Source organism: Theropithecus gelada, chromosome 4 (genome assembly GCF_003255815.1).
Source record: "Theropithecus gelada isolate Dixy chromosome 4, Tgel_1.0, whole genome shotgun sequence".
NCBI classification, from domain to species: Eukaryota; Metazoa; Chordata; class Mammalia; order Primates; family Cercopithecidae; genus Theropithecus; species Theropithecus gelada.
Window position 1 is genome coordinate 48240652 of NC_037671.1, and position 18557 is coordinate 48259208.

General features: G+C 42.3%; 1 protein-coding gene across 3 annotated transcripts in view; it reads right to left on the minus strand.

Moving 5' to 3' along the window:
* CLIC5 (chloride intracellular channel 5) overlaps positions 1 to 18557 on the minus strand; it is a 173396-nt gene that overhangs the window by 3287 nt on the left and 151552 nt on the right. For 2 of the 3 annotated variants that reach the window (XM_025382424.1, XM_025382425.1), the window contains exon 5: positions 9946 to 10127. In XM_025382424.1, coding sequence (XP_025238209.1) covers positions 9946 to 10127 — 182 coding nt within the window. Of the gene's footprint in view, positions 1 to 7337; positions 8452 to 9945; positions 10128 to 18557 lie in introns of those variants that run through there. The other variant, XM_025382426.1, reaches the window with a different exon arrangement.

Genomic DNA, 18557 nt, shown 5'->3' on the forward strand with positions numbered 1-18557 from the left:
GGAGTGCAGTGGCCGGATCTCAGCTCACTGCAAGCTCCGCCTCCCGGGTTCCCGCCATTCTCCTGCCTCAGCCTCCCGAGTAGCTGGGACTACAGGCGCCCACAACCGCGCCCGGCTAACGGGTTCCCGCCATTCTCCTGCCTCAGCCTCCCGAGTAGCTGGGACTACAGGCGCCCACAACCGCGCCCGGCTAATTTTTTGTATTTTTAGTAGAGACGAGGTTTCACCGTGGTCTCGATCTCCTGACCTTGTGATCCACCCGCCTCGGCCTCCCAAAGTGCTGGGATTACAGGCGTGAGCCACCGCGCCCGGCCTCTCCCTCCCTTTCTCTCTCTTTCTGTCTCTCTCCTTCTCTTCCTTCCTTCCCTGTTTTTTTTTTTTAGGGGATACAAGGGGGTACATGTGCAGGCTTGTTATTTGGGTATAATGCATGATGCTGAGGTTTGGGGTATAATTGATCCTGTCACCCAAGTAATGAGCATAGTTTTTCTACACTTGTCCCCTCCATCCCTCCCGCCAAGTAGTCCCCAGTGTCTGTTGTCGCCATCTTTATGTCCATTTGTACCTATTGTTTATCTCTCACTTACAAGTGAGAACATGTAGTTTCATGTTTTCTGTTCTTGCATTAGTTTGCTTAGGATAATGGCCTCCAGCTGCATCCATGTTGCTGCATAGGACATAACTTTGTTTCTTTATATGGCTATGTAGTATTCCACCATGTATATGTACCACGTTTTGTTTATTTAGCCCACTGTTGATGGGCACCCAGGTTGATTTCAAGTCTTTGCTGTTGTGAAGAGTGCTGTGATAAACATATGAACGCATGTGGGGGTTTCTTTGGTAAAACAATTTATTTTCCTTTGGATATATAACCAGTAATGGGATCGCTGGGTCGAATGATAGTTCTGTTTTTAGTTCTTTGAGAAATCTCCAAACTGCTTTCCACAGTGACTGAACTAATTTACATTCCCACCAACACTGTATAAGTGTTCCCTTTTCTCCACACACCAAACAACATCTCTTGCTTTTTGACTTTTTAACAATAACCATCCTGACTGGTGTGAGGGGGGTATCTCATTGTGCTTTTAATTTGCATTTCTCCAGTGATTGGTGATACTGAACTTTTTAAAAAATGTCTGTTGGCCACTTATTATGTCTTTTTTTGAGAAGTGTCTGTTCATGTCTTTTGCCCATTTTTTAATGGTATTATTTGGTTTTTGCTTATTCAATTGTTTAAGTTCCTTATAGATTCTGGATATTAGACCTTTGTTAGATGCATAGTTTGCAAATATTTCCTCCCATTCTGTGGGTTAACTGTTAACTCTGTTCATAGTTTCTATGTGCAGAAGCTCTTTAGTATAATTGGGTCCTACTTGTTAATTTTTATTTTTGTTGCAATTGCTTTTGATAACTTCATCATAAATTACTTCCCAAAACTGATGTACAGAATGTTTCCTGGTTTTCTTCTAGGATTCTTGCTTAGGTAAATCTTTAATCCATATTAAGTTACTTTTTATATATGATGAAAAGTAGAGGTCCAGTTTCATTCTTCTGCATATGATTAGTCAGCTATTCCAAAACCATTTATTGAATAGGAAGTCCTTTCTCCATTGCTTATTTTTGTCAATTTTGTTGAAGATGAGATGGCTGTAGGTGTGTGGCTTTATTTCTGGGTTCTCTGTTCTGTTCCATTCATCTATGTGTCTGTTTTCGTACCAGTACCATGTTGTTTTGGTTACTGTAGCCTTATAGTGCAGTTTGAAGTCAGGTAATGTGACACCTCCAGTTTTGTTTTTTTTTGTTTGTTTGTTTGTTTTTGTTTTTGTTTTTTTTTTGCTTAGGGTTGCTTTGGCTATTCAGGCTCATTTTTGGTTCCACATGAATTTTTAGAATAGTTTTTTCTAGTTATGTGAAAAATGACATTGGTAGCTTGATAGGAACGGCATTGAATCTGCACATTGCTTTGGACAGTATGGCCATTTTACTAATATTAATTCTACCAATTTATGAGCATGGAATGTTTCCCCATTTGTTTGTGTCAGCTGTGATTTCCTTCAGTAGTGTTTTATAGCTCTCCTTGTAGATATTTTTTTAACTCCCTGGTTAGATGTAGTCCTAGGGATTGTACTGTATTGTATTGTATTGTATTTTTGCAGCTATTTATAAATGGGATTATGTTCTTGATTTGGCTCTCAACTTTAATGTTGTTGGCATACAGAAATGCTGCTGATTTTTGTACATTGACTTTTTTTTTTTTTTTTTTTTTGAGACGGAGTTTTGCTCTCATTGCCCAGGCTGGAGTACAATGGTGCGATCTTGGCTCACTGCAACCTCTGCCTCCTGGGTTCAAGCGATTCTCCTACCTCAGCCTCCCGAGTAGCTGGGATTACAGGCATGCACCACCATGCCCGGCTAATTTTGTATTTTTAGTAGAGACAGGGTTTCTCCATGTTGGTCAGGCTGGTCTTGAACTCCCAACCTCAGGTGATCCACCTGCCTCAGCCTCCCAAAGTGCTGGGATTACAGGCATGAGCCACTGTGCCCAGTCACATTGACTTTTTATACTGAGATTTTACTGAAGTTGCTTACCAGTTCCAGAAGCCTTCTGGTGAAGTCTTTAGGGTTTTTGAGGAATAGAATCATATCATCAGTAAAGAGAGATAATTTGACTTCTTTTCCTATTTGCATGTCTTTTATTTCTTTCTCTTGCCTGATTGCTCTGGCAAGGACTTCCACTACTATGTTGAATAGGAGTGGTGAGAGTGGGCATCCTTGTCTTGTTCCAGTTTTCAAGGGGAATGATCCCAGTTTTTGCCCATTCAATAAGATGTTGGCTGCAGATTTGTCATAGATGAATGGCTCTTATTATTTTGAGGAGTGTTCCTTTAATGCCTAATTTCTTGAAAGTTTTTGTCATGAAGGGATGTTGAATTTTATCAAAAGCTTTTTCTGTGTCTATTGAGATGATCATATAGTTTTTGTTTTTAATTCTGTTTATGTGGTGAATAAAATGTATTGATTTGTGTATGTTGAACCAACCATGCATCCTAAGAAGAAACCTATTTGATCAATGCGAATTAACTATTTGATGTGCTGCTGGATTTGGTTTGCTAGTATTTTGTTGTGAATTTTTTGTGTCTATGTTCATCAGGGATATTGGCTTGAAGTTTTCTTTTTTCATTGTGTGTTTGTCAGGTTTTGGTATCAGGGTGGTGCTAGCTTCATAGAATGAGTTAGGAAGGAGTCCCTCCTCCTTGGTATTTTGGAATAGTTTTAAGTATGACTGGTATTGGTTCTTCTTTGTATGTCAGGTAGAATTCAGCTGTGAATCCATCTAGTCTGGGGCTTTTATTGGTTGGTAGTTTTTTAAAAATTACTGATTTAATTTCATAACTCAATTAGTCTGTTCATGGTTTCAATTTCTTACAAACTCAATCTTGGAATACTGACTTTGTATACTTCACCTTTCCTGAAGTTGTTGATCAGTTCCAGGAGCCTTTTGGTGAAGTCTGTAGGGTTTTCAAGAAACAGAATCATATCATCAGTAAAGAGAGAATTTAACTCCTTCTTTTCCTACTTGTATGCCTTTTATTTCTTTCTCTTGCCCTGTAGATCTGGACTTCCATATGATGTTGATTAGGAGTGGTGAGTGGGCATCCTTGTCTTGTTTCAGTTTTCAAGGCAAATGAAAAGTGTATTTCTAGGAATTTATCCATTTCCTCCAGCTTTTCTACTTTGTGCGCATAGAGGTGTTCATAATAGTCTTTAAGGATCTTCTGTATTTCTGTGAGATCAGTTGTAATGTCTTCTTTGTCCTTTCTGATTGTGCTTATTTGGATTTTCTCTCTTTTTTTGGTTAATCTAGCTAGTGGTTTATTGATCTTGTTTATCCTTTCAAAAACTCCACTTTTAGTTTTATTGATTCTTTGTAAGAATTTTGGGGTCTCAATTTCATTCAGTTCTGCTCTGATTTTAGTTATTTCTTTTATTCTACTAGCCTTGAGATTAGTTTGTTCTTGTTTTTCTAGTTCCTCTAGGTGTGATATTACATTGTTAATTTGAGATCTTTCTAACTTTTTGAGGTAGGCATTTAGTGCTATAAATTTTCCTTGTAATATTGCTTTTGCTGCATCCAGGAGATTTTGGTATGTTGTGTCTTTGTTTTCATTTATTTCAAAGAATGTTTTTACTTTTGCTGTAATTTTTTTGTTTACCCAAAAATAATTCAGGAGTGAGTTGTTTAATTTCATGTATTTGTGTGGTTTTGAGACATCTTCTTGGTGTTGATTTCTACTTTTGTTCCACTGTGGTCCAAGAGTATGATTGGTATAATTCCTATTTTTTTGAATTTATTGAGATTTGCTTTATGGTTGAGCATGTGGTTGATCTTGGAGTATGTTCTGTATGCAGATGAGAGGAATGTATATTCTGTGGTCAGTGGGTGGAGTATTCAGTAGATGTCTATTATGTCCAATTGGTCAAGTGTTAAATTTAAGTCCAGAATATATTTGTTAGTTTTCTGCCCTGATGATCTAATGTTGTTAGTGAGTTGTTGAAGTCCCCCATTATTATTGTGTGTTGTTGCTGTCCAAGTCTTTTCATAGGTCTAGAAGTACTTGCTTTGTGAACCTGGGTGCTCCAATGTTGGGTGTGTATATATTTAGAATGGTTAAGTCTTCTTGTTGTAGTCACCCCTTTATTATTATGTAATGCCCTTCTTTGTTCTTTTTTTTTTTTCACTATTATTGGTTTATGGTATGTTTTACCTGATAGAAGAATAGTGACCCCTGCTCTTTTTTGAGTTCCATTTGTGTAAAAATCTTTCTTCAGCGCTTTACTTTGAGCCTATGGATGTTGTTACATATGAGATGGGTCTCTTGAAGACAGCAGATGAGTGGCTCTTATTTTTTATCCAAATTGCCACTATATGCCTTTCAAGTGGGGCACTTCAATCATTTACATTCAAGGTTAATATTGATATGTGAGGTATTGATCTTTTCGTGAAGTTGTTAGCTGGTTGCTTTGTAGTTTCTATTGTGTGGTTGCTTTATGAGGTCTGTGGGTTATATACTAGTGTGTTTTTTGTGGTAGCAGGTATCATTCTTTTGTTTACATGTTTAGAAGTCCCTTAAGGATCTCTTGTAAATATAGTCTAATGGTAATACATTCCCTTAGCACTTGCTTGTCTGGAAAAGATTTTATTTCCCTTTGTTTACAAAGCTTAGTTTGGTGGCATATGAAGCTCTTGGTTGGAAGTTCTTTCTTTAAGAATGATGAAAATAGGCCCTCAATCTCTCCTGGCTTGCAAGATTTCTGCCAAGAAGTCTGCTGTTAGCCTGATGGGGTTCCATTTGTATGTGTTCTTATCTTTTTCTCTAGCTGCCTTTAAGACTTTTTTCTTTGGCACTGACCTTGTAGAGTTGGTGACTATATGCCTTGGTGAAGTCCATTTTGTAGAGTATCTCACAGGTGTTCTCTGGATTTCTTGTATCTATACATCCACCTCTCTATCTTGTTTTCTTTTTCAGAGAGGGCCCTAGACCATTGACCATGGGATCCTCCCACTCAGAGAAGACCCAGATCAGCCACTCTGGACTTTCATCTTCATTTCAATGCTGGTAATATGCAGAGTTTCCCAGAAAGTTGTGCTGAAGTGAAGGATGATGAAGACTTGATGGATGAAAAACTCACGGTTGCAGACATGTTCATGGACATTTGGGAACATTTTTTTCTCCTCTTTCTCCTCTATGCTTCTAGACCAGTGTTGAACTTACATTATAACACTGAGCTATAATCTATTCTGAATCATGATTACTGTTTCAGTACCCTTTTTTTTTTTCTCTAGCTTGTGGGAAGTGAAAGGATAGCAATTGCAGCTTCTTCACTTCTGTACTCCTTGATAATCTCAATAATGATGTTGATCAGAGGAATGATAATAACAAACATTTATTCACTGTGTGCTCTGTTCTAGGGACTGCTTTAAGTACTTTGCAAGGTACTTAGATCTCTAAATAATCCTATAAGGAAGAGTCTATTATATTCCCATTTACAGATGAGAAAAGCAAGACAAAGGGGGATTAAATAGGTTGGGATTCAATAAACGGTTGTACTTAGTCTTTACAATCTTAAGTTATCTGTACATCAGGCAAGGTCCTCTAGTGTCATGTGTAATAAAATAATTTGAAAGCACTGAAGATCCCTAGCAATGAGCAAACTGAAGCTACAAGAGATTATGTGGCTTAATGTTACATGAGAAATTAATTAATTTGACCAATATCTATTGAGTTACCATTCATATTTATTACAGTCCCTGCTTTATAATCCACAGTTCTTTCTACTTTGCTACTCAGCCCTATGTAGCTGATAAAGCAATGGGTCTACTCAGAATCCCTCATGGGCCAGTCATTAATCTATTGTTGCTTATCTCCAAACCTACTCTTTTATTTGCTTTGTTTGTGATACTGGGGCTGGGACTGAGCAGATCACATCTCTTCTTTGCCAGTGAATCCTGTTAGGTTCTGCCAAGAGGAGTTACTGGAGAAAGCCAGCAAGGTTGGAGGAGGAGATGGGAGGGAGAAGCCCTTGCTTTTCAGCTTCCTCTCTCTGTCAGAGTCTCCATTTATTTCTGGGAGCAGCAGCTGAATCCAGTTTGCTCTTTTGCCAATACTCACAGGACCAGCTTCATCATACCCACGCAGAGAGGCCAGCACACAGCAGAGACTCTGCTTTAGAGGCTGGATCCCAGCCAACCTGAGCTTGGACCCTCGCACCAGCTGAACAGCCCTTTCACCCACATTCAGCTTTGCAGGGTCCCTCATCTACAAAGCCTCGAAGTTTGTAATTTTTAATAATTCCAACCTCTTCCCTTTGTTCCTCCTGCCCTAGGAGTCGTAGCTGCCTCTTGAAGGTAGAACCTCCTAGTATATTTTGCCTTTCCAATTCTTTAGTACATAGTACTTCTTTAAATTCTCTCTGTTAAAATAACTGGTATGGTGTGGGCACCAAAGAAGCCACCTCCACACTGTTCTGTCTGGCTTAGGTAACTACAAGCAAGGGTGATGAAGTCTGAGTCCTTTGATAAAGCTCTCACAGCGAGAGATGCCACCATAATATCTCCCCAGTCTTTCTGTTCAGTGAAAGATGATGATCCCTTAGGTTGGGCCAAGTTCCTTTGAGAAGAGACTGTCTTGGCTAAGAGCAAATTCATGCAGGAGTGGTGGCCTGACCAAGGGAACTGGCTGGAATTTGCCAGAGTGGATGAAAAAGGTCTACAATAAGGTAAAGGGATCCAAAACTATTTTTCACAATGACACACTGACTCATAGAGTAACCTCAAGTCATTTCACACTGAAATTATATTTTCAGGATTTTAAAGGGCAGAATATTAGCTTCAATACAGCAGAAATGCATTTTATAAATATGTATTTATATTGATGTTGATGTTCCCCTTCCTGTTTGTCTCCAGGGCTGAACATCATCACTATGCTAGGCAAGGATCCCAGTGGGCAAGGAAAGGCCTGCGGATGCCCCTCCCAACCAAGACCTGTGCACCCTGGTCCTTGGCTGCTGAGCTGGTCATTTCTTCACACATTGGCTTGATTTTGGGAGATGAGAACTAGGAGGGGGCCAGACAATGAATGTTCAAGCCAAACTCTCATGGGGAGCCTGGGCCAGAGCAACTCCACTTCCAGGGATGGAGAAAAACCTGAAAGTGAGCCAGGCAAGAGGAGAGAGAGCATGAAAGCAGCAAGGGGGTGAGGATGCACACAGAGCTCTGATGTTCACAGGGACTTCCATGCTCATGTTCTGAATTTGCTCTTTCATATGAAAACAGTTAGCTCCCACAGCCCAGATTAAGTTTTGGCATCTGAAGCCAAACTGGAGGCCTGACTTGGCTTCCCCTTTGCTCTTTGTGAACTTCAGAGGTTTGCCAGGTTTCTGGGATCTGATAAGCTGGATCAGCAGAAATCCAAAGAGATAGGGGCCAAAGGTTGGCCTTTATTCTCTCATTGGCCATCTTCTTTTTGATCTCCAGCTTCTCTGGGTGAACCACCCACTGAAATTTCTCCAAGGACAGGGCTTCACTGAGTCATTTAAGGCTGGTGGGAATTAAGGAAATCACAAGATGAAGCCCAAGGCTTGGGAGATCCATTTGTTTGCCTTGTTCAGCAAATGGTTTTTGAGTGGTAGTGAATGTTTGAGCAAGAGAAAAGGAAAGAAGGAGGGGAGGCAGAAAGGAAAAGAAGGCAAGAAGGAATACTATCCACTTCTGTTCTCCTAGGCACAAGAAAAATGAATTCCAAAAAGATTAGATGATGTGCCCTAGCTCATGCTGCTAGTTGGCAGCAAGATACAGGACTAGAACTTGGGTCTCCTGATCTTTGCGTTGTATTACTCTGACACAGTGTGACTGAGCTGGAATTATATCATCCCTTTCAAAGGTACTTGTTCCTAAGGAGGAGAAGAATAAAGGATGATGGGTGGGGCGTGCAGTACTTAATAACTTCAAAGAGACATAGATTGGCTGGACCTACAAGTGACTATTGGCTTGGCCCCAAATCCAAAATGTTTTTGTCTAAATAGGTTGTATTTGCCCAATCCATTTTTATGCAAGATTCCCTCTCAGTCTTCAGCTCTGACTAAGGCCTGTGGAAACACCAGCGTACACACAACTGAGTGACTTCAACTCAAGCTGGTACATGCTCTGGTTGGAGAGGAGATAGCATTTCTGTCTCAGGACTTGAGCTGAAAAATAATAGGCATATATCCAGCTGACAAATGATTGAATCTGAGTCTTCTCAGTGAAGCATAGAAATAAACTGGGTATCATAAAGACATACACCAGGCGATCACATGATCAATCAATGAGTATTTATTAAAGGGTCACCATTTGCCCACCATCATGTTTTGAAAAGGTCTTATCCTCACAGAGCTTGCTGTCTGGCTGAGACAGTGAGAAATAAGCGTGTGTAAAAGTAGAGCACAGTATGGCTATCTGATACTAGGCTGATGAGGGTCAGGAAAGGATAGGGGAAGACGTGCTCATTTACAGAGCTTAGGGGGATACAACTACTGTTTTCAAACGAGGTGAAGGCAAGCAGAGCTGTTCTGTGTTGCTCTACAGAACAAACGGATAGCAGGGAGGCATGCTTGGGCTCATTGTAGAGAACAATGATTTAATCATCAGAGCTATCTAACATGGTAGGGCTGGCTCGTTAGGCAGAGGACTCCTCGTTCTCAGAAGCTGCAGTCACAGCTTCACAGAAGCTTGTCAAAGAAACAGCAGAAAGTGGTCCAGGTTGAAGTGGGAGATTGTTTTGGATGACCTCTAAATGTCCTTTCCAACTCTCAGATTCCCAGGATTTGTTGTATAGGAGAGGATTACACTACATGTTGCAGATGGTTAGTAAGTGCAATGATAGCAAGAAAGTGACATCACCTCTTGCAACCTCCACCTCTTCATTTGATAGATGAGGAAAATGATGTGGGCTCACCTCAGGAAGCTGCTGGAGGAAGTGAGAAGGTGGGTCTGGGCACAAAGAAAAAATGCATATGAGGGCACATTTAATAGAGCTGTAGGAGTGTGGCCAGGGAAATCCTATGAGGAAGAGGCCTCTGGAGTGATATGACTGTATACAACAATGATGATTGTGACTATTACACATATTAAACCCCTACAATATGCCAAGCACTTTCACGCTGTATTTACTCTTCCACCAACCCTTGGAGTAAGAAATATATGCCTATTTTTATAAATGAAAACTGAAGATCAAAGAGGCCACACAGCCATCAAGCAGCAGAGGGTGACCTTGGGTCCTTATTACCTGACTTCAGGGTCCAGGCTCTTGACCAACAGATGCTACTGTCCTTGACTCATCCACACAGGTGACCTGGACCTAAGAAGGAACTGGATCTTGTAGGCCTCTGTGGGTAGAGCTCTCTTACCTTGACCACATGGAGCTTGGGCAACAGATTGCAGTCAGCCAGGGTCAGCTCATCCCCATCCAGGAACTTGCGCCGAGACCCCTTGTCTTCCCCACAAGTGTTGGCGTCAATCTCCTCTGGTAGAGGGGTGTTCAGGTAGTCATCCAATTTCTTTAGAGCCTTGGTTAGGCCTCTCTCAAGGGCTGGCATGGAAGAGTAAAAGAAGGGCCTTTATTCAAACTGCTTGCCAGTGGATACCGTCATAGGGTCTTCAGAGTGGAGTAGCTCATCTAGAATCCTGTCCCCCTCATCACATTGCCCGCTCCCCACACACTGCAGCATACCTGGAAACCATTAACACAATGCAGTAGAAGTGTACTAAATAGCCTGAAAAGGCAAACCCTAACCAAACAATAAACATTAGCTAATCCTTTGCTTTGAAAAACATACATAAATACAGAAATACAGGCTGGGCGTGGTGGCTCACACCTGCAACCCCAGCACTTTGGGAGACCGAGGTGGGCAGATCATGAGGTCAAGAGATCGAAACCACCCTGGCCAACATGGTGAAACTCTGTTTCTACTAAAAATACAAAAATTAGCTGGGCATGGTGCATGTGCCTGTAGTCCCAGCTACTAGGGAGGCTGAGGCAGGAGAATCTCTTGAACACGGGAGGCAGAGGTTGCAGTAGGTGCAATAATACTAGCCAATTTATTTGTTTGTTTATTTATTTATTTATTTATTTATTTATTTTTCAGACAGAGTCTCACTCTGTCACTAGGCTGGAGTACAGTGGTGTGATCTGGGCTCACTGCAACCTCCGACTCCCTGGTTCAAACGATTCTCCTGCCTCAGCCTCCCGAGTAGCTGGGATTACAGGCACAAGCCACCACACCCAGCTAATTTTTGTATTTTTAGTAGAGACAGAGTTTCACCATGTTGACCAGGATGGTCTTGATCTCCTGACTTCACGATCGGCCCGCCTCGGCCTCCCAAAGCACTGGGATTACAGATGTAACCCACCACGCCTGGCCAATACTAGCCATTTTTGTAAAAAGTTTTGGTTATCTATAATTTGCTAATATTCCACATCAACCTACATATTACATTTTTAGGAAGAAAAGGCTATTACCTAGGTAAATAAACACTATATAGAAGTTCCAGGACAGAGATATGCATCAGATTTTGTGGAAGTATTAACTATAACTAACCCAACCCAAGAAGAGTTGGGGACAAGGCCTTCAGGGGACAAGACAGAGGGAAAAGAACAGCCCTTTTTGACGTCACCCCCAGAGAAGTGATGAGTATCAGGGAAGAATGCTTGGGTTTACTCTAGGGAAGCTTGTTCTAAAAATCACTGCTGTCTCAAATGGAAGGGCTCCACCAGAAATGTGCAGCCCCCAGCCGCACAGAAAGCTGTCATGGTTCTGACTCAAACAATGAACACCCAAAGGAAGATAACGTGGGAGAAGGCTTTTACAGTCTTGCCCAAATAATTATCTGTCACATAATTTGTTTAGACACACAAGCAGACAAAATACCCAAAAGAACAACTGTGGGAAGCCATCATCACTGAAAATCATTTTGCCCAGAATCTCATAGTCCATTCTAATGAGAGAACACTACCATAGACACTTTCTACTTGAGCTCAAAGGAAAAACATGGAGGAGATGGCTGACCAGGGCATCAGTCATTGCACCTGTGTCATCAGCCCCATCCCCAGCAGCTGTTTTTCCAGACTCTGGTTTAGAGCCTGACACTGAGATAATGGAAGTCGATCCTGCTGTTCATTCCAGTAGACACAAGGGGGACACTGCCTTCTGGAGGCAAAGCCAAGAGGGCTGTACTCTTGTTCAGGTTTTCCCAAATATGCCTTGTTAGCCACTCCTCTCATAACCCACTTTTTGTCTTTTCATAGAAGGCCTTTTGTTTGAGACAATGGAATGACACCAGCCCGACATAAATCAATTGAACACTTACTGGAATGTTTGAAAACTGCCTGGAGGCTGGGCATAGTTTCTCAATACTTTCTTCTCCCTGGTGTGGCATTTGAACTACTTCATCATCTGCTTTGTGTTTCCAGTTTGGGAGACTAGACTAAGCAGGGCTGGGAAAATGCAGTATATTCCTTAGTAATTGTCTAGACTGTGATGGGATTGCAAGGCTATACAAAGGCAATGGCAAAGGGTGGGTACTAGACAATGCTTATTATGCTTTTCTCCCCAAGGCACTTGTGATTTATTTGTTTGCTTGCTCAAAACCCTCTACCCCTTTCATTTATGGAGATTATGGCAAAATCTTGATTATAACGAAGAAAGGAAGAATCAAATACTGGGCCTGTCAAACTTTGACCAATAAATATCCTCTGAGGGAAAGAGTCATGCGATAGCAGATGAGACATTGCAGGTTCTAATCTCAAATGGTCCTGGAGACCTGAGTGGGCTGCTGCACAAGTCTGTACCCATGTCACCAGGTCTGGGAAATATCATGAAATTTGGTGAAAAGCCTGGAGCAGTGATTGAAGTTCCTTGGGAAGATAGTTCTGTATATCCCTCCGGTAATTCCTTGAGATGGAAGGCATCAAGTCCGGTGGCAGGAATCATTGTTGATTTATGTCGCAACTGCGGCATTCCATGGAGCTTTCCAAGTCAGCACATTCTGGAAGGCACCCTCTGTGTATCAGTCTCCTCACTCGGGTTTGTATATTTTTGACCAGGAATGTGTAGGCTGCAGTTGGTGGCAACCGTGGTAGAGCAAGAGGAGACAAGGCAGCAGGGAAAGGACTGCTTGGCCTGGGGCTAACCTGTGTTTAAAGCTCAAGGCTGCTCAGGGTGGATTCACTGGGAAGCTGCTGAGCCTTCAGCTTCAAGGTCTCTTACTTTCCTGGGTCCCTTCCAAGTCCTTGGATCTGATTTCAAGAATTCCGTGTTGGTACTTATTGTATTGCCTTTAGGCCTCATAAATCCCACAAATGTCGTTGATCCTGGCACTTACATGTGACCTTGGGCAAGTTTCTCTACTTCACTGAGCTTCTGCTTTCTCGTCTCAGTAATGGGACTAAGGATCCTTCACCCTGGTAAGACCACTGCTGGGATTAACTCAGATAATGCAGGGAAAGCACCTAATACAGTGCCTGGCCCATACGAGGACATCAATTAATGGTAGTTGTTGCTATTGCCTTACCAAATGTGGAGTCCTCCTGTTCTCTGTTCCTTGCCCCATATTCTTGGTCAATATATTCCTGAATATCTCAAGCTGCAGTGGAGAATGGGTGATTTTAAGAAGCCCCGAATTTGTGGCCACCTCCCTGGAGAGGAAAATCAATAGCCTGGAGATTTGTTTCCCTTACTTATTTAGTATACGGCCAAAGCCTTATTCCTTATATTCCCTTGGGATGCTCCTTGGTGACAAGCTGTGTTGAAAGGCACACCCAGAGCAAAATAGACCCAACATGCCTGTGTGCTAAAACACTGCCATATTATCAGATAGCAAATGGCAGCACCCACTATACTCTCTGCCAGTTCTTTTCCTCCTACCTGCCAACTCATTCTGACTGTGGCTCAATCTGCCATCCATAGAATTTAATGATCTCTCTTGGCTGATGGTATTCAGGTCATGAAACTATTTGTGTTGAACTTTCTGCTCTGGTAGGAACAAGGGGGATGTCAAAGAAACTAGAGCAACAAAAAGATGTTAATTCCTTGTGTTTGTATTTTAAACCTTCACTCTAAATAATTACTCTGAGCAGCTAGATGGGGTATCCCTCCAACTACAGCAAGTGAGCCTAGGGTTGGGGCACCCAAGACTCAGGATCACTAACATCCCAGGGACTTGATAGATACCCAGTGTTTTAACTGCTTTCTTCCCCTCTCCACCTCTGCTCTCCATAAAGATTTATTCTGTACCACACACAAATGCACTGGGTAAAATATGTGACGAGGAAACAAGGGGAATAGTTCATAAATATTCTCAGCCATATGCAAACAATCTTAGATTTATTTTTCTCTTTTTTAAGGAGGAAAAAAAATCCACCCATTCCATGATCACTTCCAGATTCATTGAGGTTGATATTACATAAGACCCAATATTGTTTTCTCGTCGTAGAGAAATAATGACTTGGAAACAGCAATTTGAGCTAAGAAAATAATATATTCTTACCAGGGCATGGAGGCTGAATGGGGACTGGGGAGCCAAGACTCTAACCCAGCCTCCAACAAGTTCTTGCAAGCACAGCTCAGCCCTGGTTTGCTGGCAGGCTCAGTGCAGCACAGGTCCTGATGAGCATAAGGCAAAGCAGATCCCTAGGGCTCAAAATGCACATGGAGAGGAGCAGATGTCAAAGGTGGTCTTTGAAAGAACGAGAACGGCTCTGTGGGCCCAGGTGGCTGCACACTCAACTTCTCATATGTGGATTTTCTCTTGTATGTGTGTTGCAGCAAAATAAAAACCAGGAACCCACCTGTGACTGTTGTCTGCAGATTGGATGGGTGTCTGTTCAACTCTTCATGGAGAAGGAGGTTGTGGCTATTGGGCACTGGCCTGGGCCAAGTACCCTCTGCCCTATCTTGTTCCTTTTATTGCCCTAGTCTCGTACCTTAGCACCAGCAAGGAAATACACTCACTGAATCCTTGCAGTGAGCTAGGGATGTTTATGCAACTACCATTTAAGCACACCACAAGGCTATTGAGATGGGAAATATTATTCATCCTCATCCAACAGACGAAGAAACTGAGTCTTAGACTTGCCCAGGGCACATACGCGTATGCAAACACACACATAGCTGGTCCTTAAGCCATTTAAACTACTCCTGGGATGTACAGTGAAAATGTGCCTCGTTTGGTTTTCAACTGTTACAGTCTTCCTTACAAGCTCGTAACTTCTGGGCGGTGGGAAAACAACAACAACTTTAATTTCATCCATTTTGGATGATAACCTAGTCTGATGTAATAATCTAAATAGTCCTTCCAGAGAATTCTGTCTCTTTTGCATTGAAATCCTCAGTTTCTCAGAGAACCTGCCCCTCCTTGCTCTCCTTCTTGAGTCAGTGGGGCTGGGAGTCGGGGACTAGGCTCCTGTGACCTCACAGCACTGGGGAGATGGGGGTTCTGGAATCTATGGGTGGAAGACTTTGGAAAGCGAATACGGGTTCTGCATTTCTTCTGTTTGTCTTCCAGAGTAACCATGGGGATGCTGAGTGGGGGTTACAGGTGGGCTGCTTGCCTCCCTCCACAATCCGGAAGGACACCCAAGCAAAGTACCACATGGAGCTCCTAACATGCTCTAGTTCCCTGACCCCCCTGCCTCTCCCTTCTTCTTCATCCCCAACTCCCCTGTGCCAGGAAGGATGGGCTGTTTTTTTAGTTTTCCTAGGTCAAATAGCCCATCAATCATAGAGCAGAAAGCCTTGCGGCCTCGCTGCATAGCCAGTATGACTGTTTCTACTCTGTGAGTAGAGGCCTCCAGGCAGGGTTTTTGATGGGTAAAAATTGAGAAATAAAAGAGTTTAGAATATCTTAAGAAAATACGTTGGGTAAAAGTCTACTGTCTTGTTGAAAATGCTATTTTGAAGATCAGAAGCTGAATATTGAATTCCCTTTTCTCTCTTAGAATTCCTTCTACAGAAATCCTAATCTCTCTGAGGTCAATGAATGCCTAGGGCAGATTAGAATCACGTACTCAGAGTGGCAGAGAGAAAAATATGTTTAATCTATTAGCCCTATTATAATTTAGGTGCAAACCCCAGGATTTAAGCACAGGCATGTTAGATTCTAAAACGTAAACTCCTTCCCCTCTGCAAGGCCAATTCTGGGTGCCAAGGATTGTCCCATCACTCCTTGGGTATTCACGTGGCCTGACAGGTGCTGCAAACTGTTCTCATTCCCCTGACAGAAGAGGATGGGGCTCCCTCATGACTCCCCCATGCCTTACCTTCCAGCTAATTTGGTAACATATTTGTGTTCTGCTACCAATGCTTGATTTCAGATATAATTCTTAGTACTTTCAGTGACCGTGATTGGGTCTAGAAGTTTTCTCTGAGTAGAGGGGCAACTATGACCCATCACATCATTTTTCAACTCTGCCTGTATTAGGGGCCAATGCTGTCACAGGGGCTGTGTGACAGTAAAACACCTGGTCAAAAAGTGAGAAATCCATTTGGATTTTTCCTAGGAAGAAAGAAATATCTAGATATTGAGAAATACCTGGAGCACTGAAGGAAGTTTTTACTTTTCATCTTCTCATTTGAGATCATGTTGATATAACCAAACGGTGCAAAAAATGTACCGCAGTGGTTTCAGGAAGACCATGGTGGAGATTTCTGTGGCCATCACATATTTTTGAAGAGAAAACACAAAGATAGCCACGCTTGTTGACATTTGATAGTTTAAAACATGAATGGTAACGTGATGGAAACAAAAAAATATATAAGAAGAAGAATATCACCACACACTCATCTGTTGTAAGAAGAAGCCTTTCTTTCCACAGGCAGCTAGGACAAGAGGAAGAGAAACTGAGAGGGGTCAGACGGACTAGGCCCAAAGATCCAGGAGCAAGTGGGGATGTAGGAGCCGCAGCAGGGTCCAGGAGGATTGGGAGGGTGAGGAAAAGGGCAGGTGCAGGCCAAGCAGGCAGAAATGTAGATGCTGCTATAATGAGCTCAATTTTGAGAAGAGACAAAGGTGTTCTAAGGGGATTTTGAGGATGTTCAGCTCTGTGATGGGCAGTGTAATCAATCCCCTCCCCCACCAGAAAACTTTACATAAAGATCTGCATTCATCTTTCAGGTTTTGGAAATGAGTCATGTAGCTTTTTTCTCAGTTGCTGAAGTCCTTAAAGAGAGAGAACAGTGTCCCAGTTACAGTTAGGTTATTTGAGTATGAATGACCACACAAAGGCAAAATTATAAAGCAGGTGGAAACTGGGGTTTTCTCATCCACAGTGACCTTTCTAGGACACATGGCAGGTAAGTGGGGGCTGATCTTCAGGTCCCTTTGACTTTCAAACAATGTCTACACCAGGTTCTTAGACCACACGGAGTCAGAAATGGCAGCAAGGTTTTAGAAGATTGGAAGGGGGCTTTCTGTCAGGCCTGATGGGACTCTCTGCTATGCCTGGGCCCCTCTGGCTATGTTTGCATGTCACTGGTATCATCAAGGAAGAAACAGAGAGTCTGGGTCGAGTATATCAGGGAGCCATGGCTTCTGATAACAAACACAGTAGCAGAGCGGCACATTCACTCTGCCGTAAGAGATTTGGGTTTGAATCCTCAGTTATGCTTGTTCACAGGTTCACATCATCTAGTGTCTGGTGCAGAGTGGGACTTGATTAAAGTTAACTTTTATTATTATTATTACAGCTGTAGAACTTGGGTTTATGAGAGGATGAAGGGGAAGAAGACATTGAGTGAAAGATGAGAGAAGAGGTCAGCTCAAGGCAGAAGTTCAGTGTCTGAAGTGAAGCTTATCTGAACATCCTAGAATGCTCTAGGTCCAAGGAGAATCCTGGAGAGCTCGCAGAACGAAGCTCGCTCTTGCCTTTGCTAACACGTTAGGGATCTAAAGTTGCCTGGAAGCATCTCTTTGGGTTTGGCTTTGCTCTCTCCAGGCCACATGGATGTGTCAGATTTTCTTAGTTTGACAGTTTAGAGAGTTCATGTCCACCTTTGGCACTGGACCAAGAACACTGGACTTGGCCTCATAGCCAGAGAGGAGGATGTTGTCAAATTGGCCTTGGCTGTGAACGACCCAGGGGCTCACATGGGGAAGGCAATTCCCAGGCCTCTGTTTCCAGGCACTACTCAAAACAGGAAAGGCGGAAAGACAAACAGCGGTTTATGAGAAAGCAAAACGCAATGGCAACTTCAACAGATTCCCCACTGTTCCCTCGTGTGGCGTCAGTCGGGCTACAGAGAGTGTGCAGCACGTGGTGCCATGGGTATTATTTGTTTGTTCTAGAAAGAATTTCAGCCTCAGAGGAGAAGATGAATAAAATGACAAGCTCCTATAGTTCTTTCCAGTAAGAGGCCAGTAAATGATTCTTTATTTGAAAGGTAGGGTTTAAGTCTTACAACTATGGTGGGTTGGGATATAGGACACTGTTGGTTGCCCACCCTCCTCTGTGGTGGGGAGAATGGGGTGTTTTCTGATATATTTCCAAGGCATTCAGAAACTTTCTTAAGGAAGACACAGATTCTCCATATAGCAGCTTCCCCAAGCTCTATAGGGGATTCATATAAAGAAGCATCTTTTTATTTAATACAGCTCCACAAATCACCCTTATATTTGGCGTATGTTCAGAAATATTAGTACAATGACAAAATGCATATTTTTTTTTTTAAGGCAAGACACTTTGGCCAGTATTTGGCTATATTTAAAACACCAGCATGGTAAACATTTGGGACAACTTTAGCATGCCTTTAATATAATATTTTCTTAAACTATGAAGAGAAGTATGGATTCCAGATCCAAATAATTTTCTAAACCTCTTAAAAGCCACAGTAGAGAAAGATTATCACTTAGGTCTTCGAATTAAGTTTCCTTTTGTGTACTCATCTGTAGCATGCAAGCTGCCTGAATGTTTATTTATCAACAGGAGGAGGGAGGGGGAGAGAGAGGGAGGGAGGGGGGGGGGGGG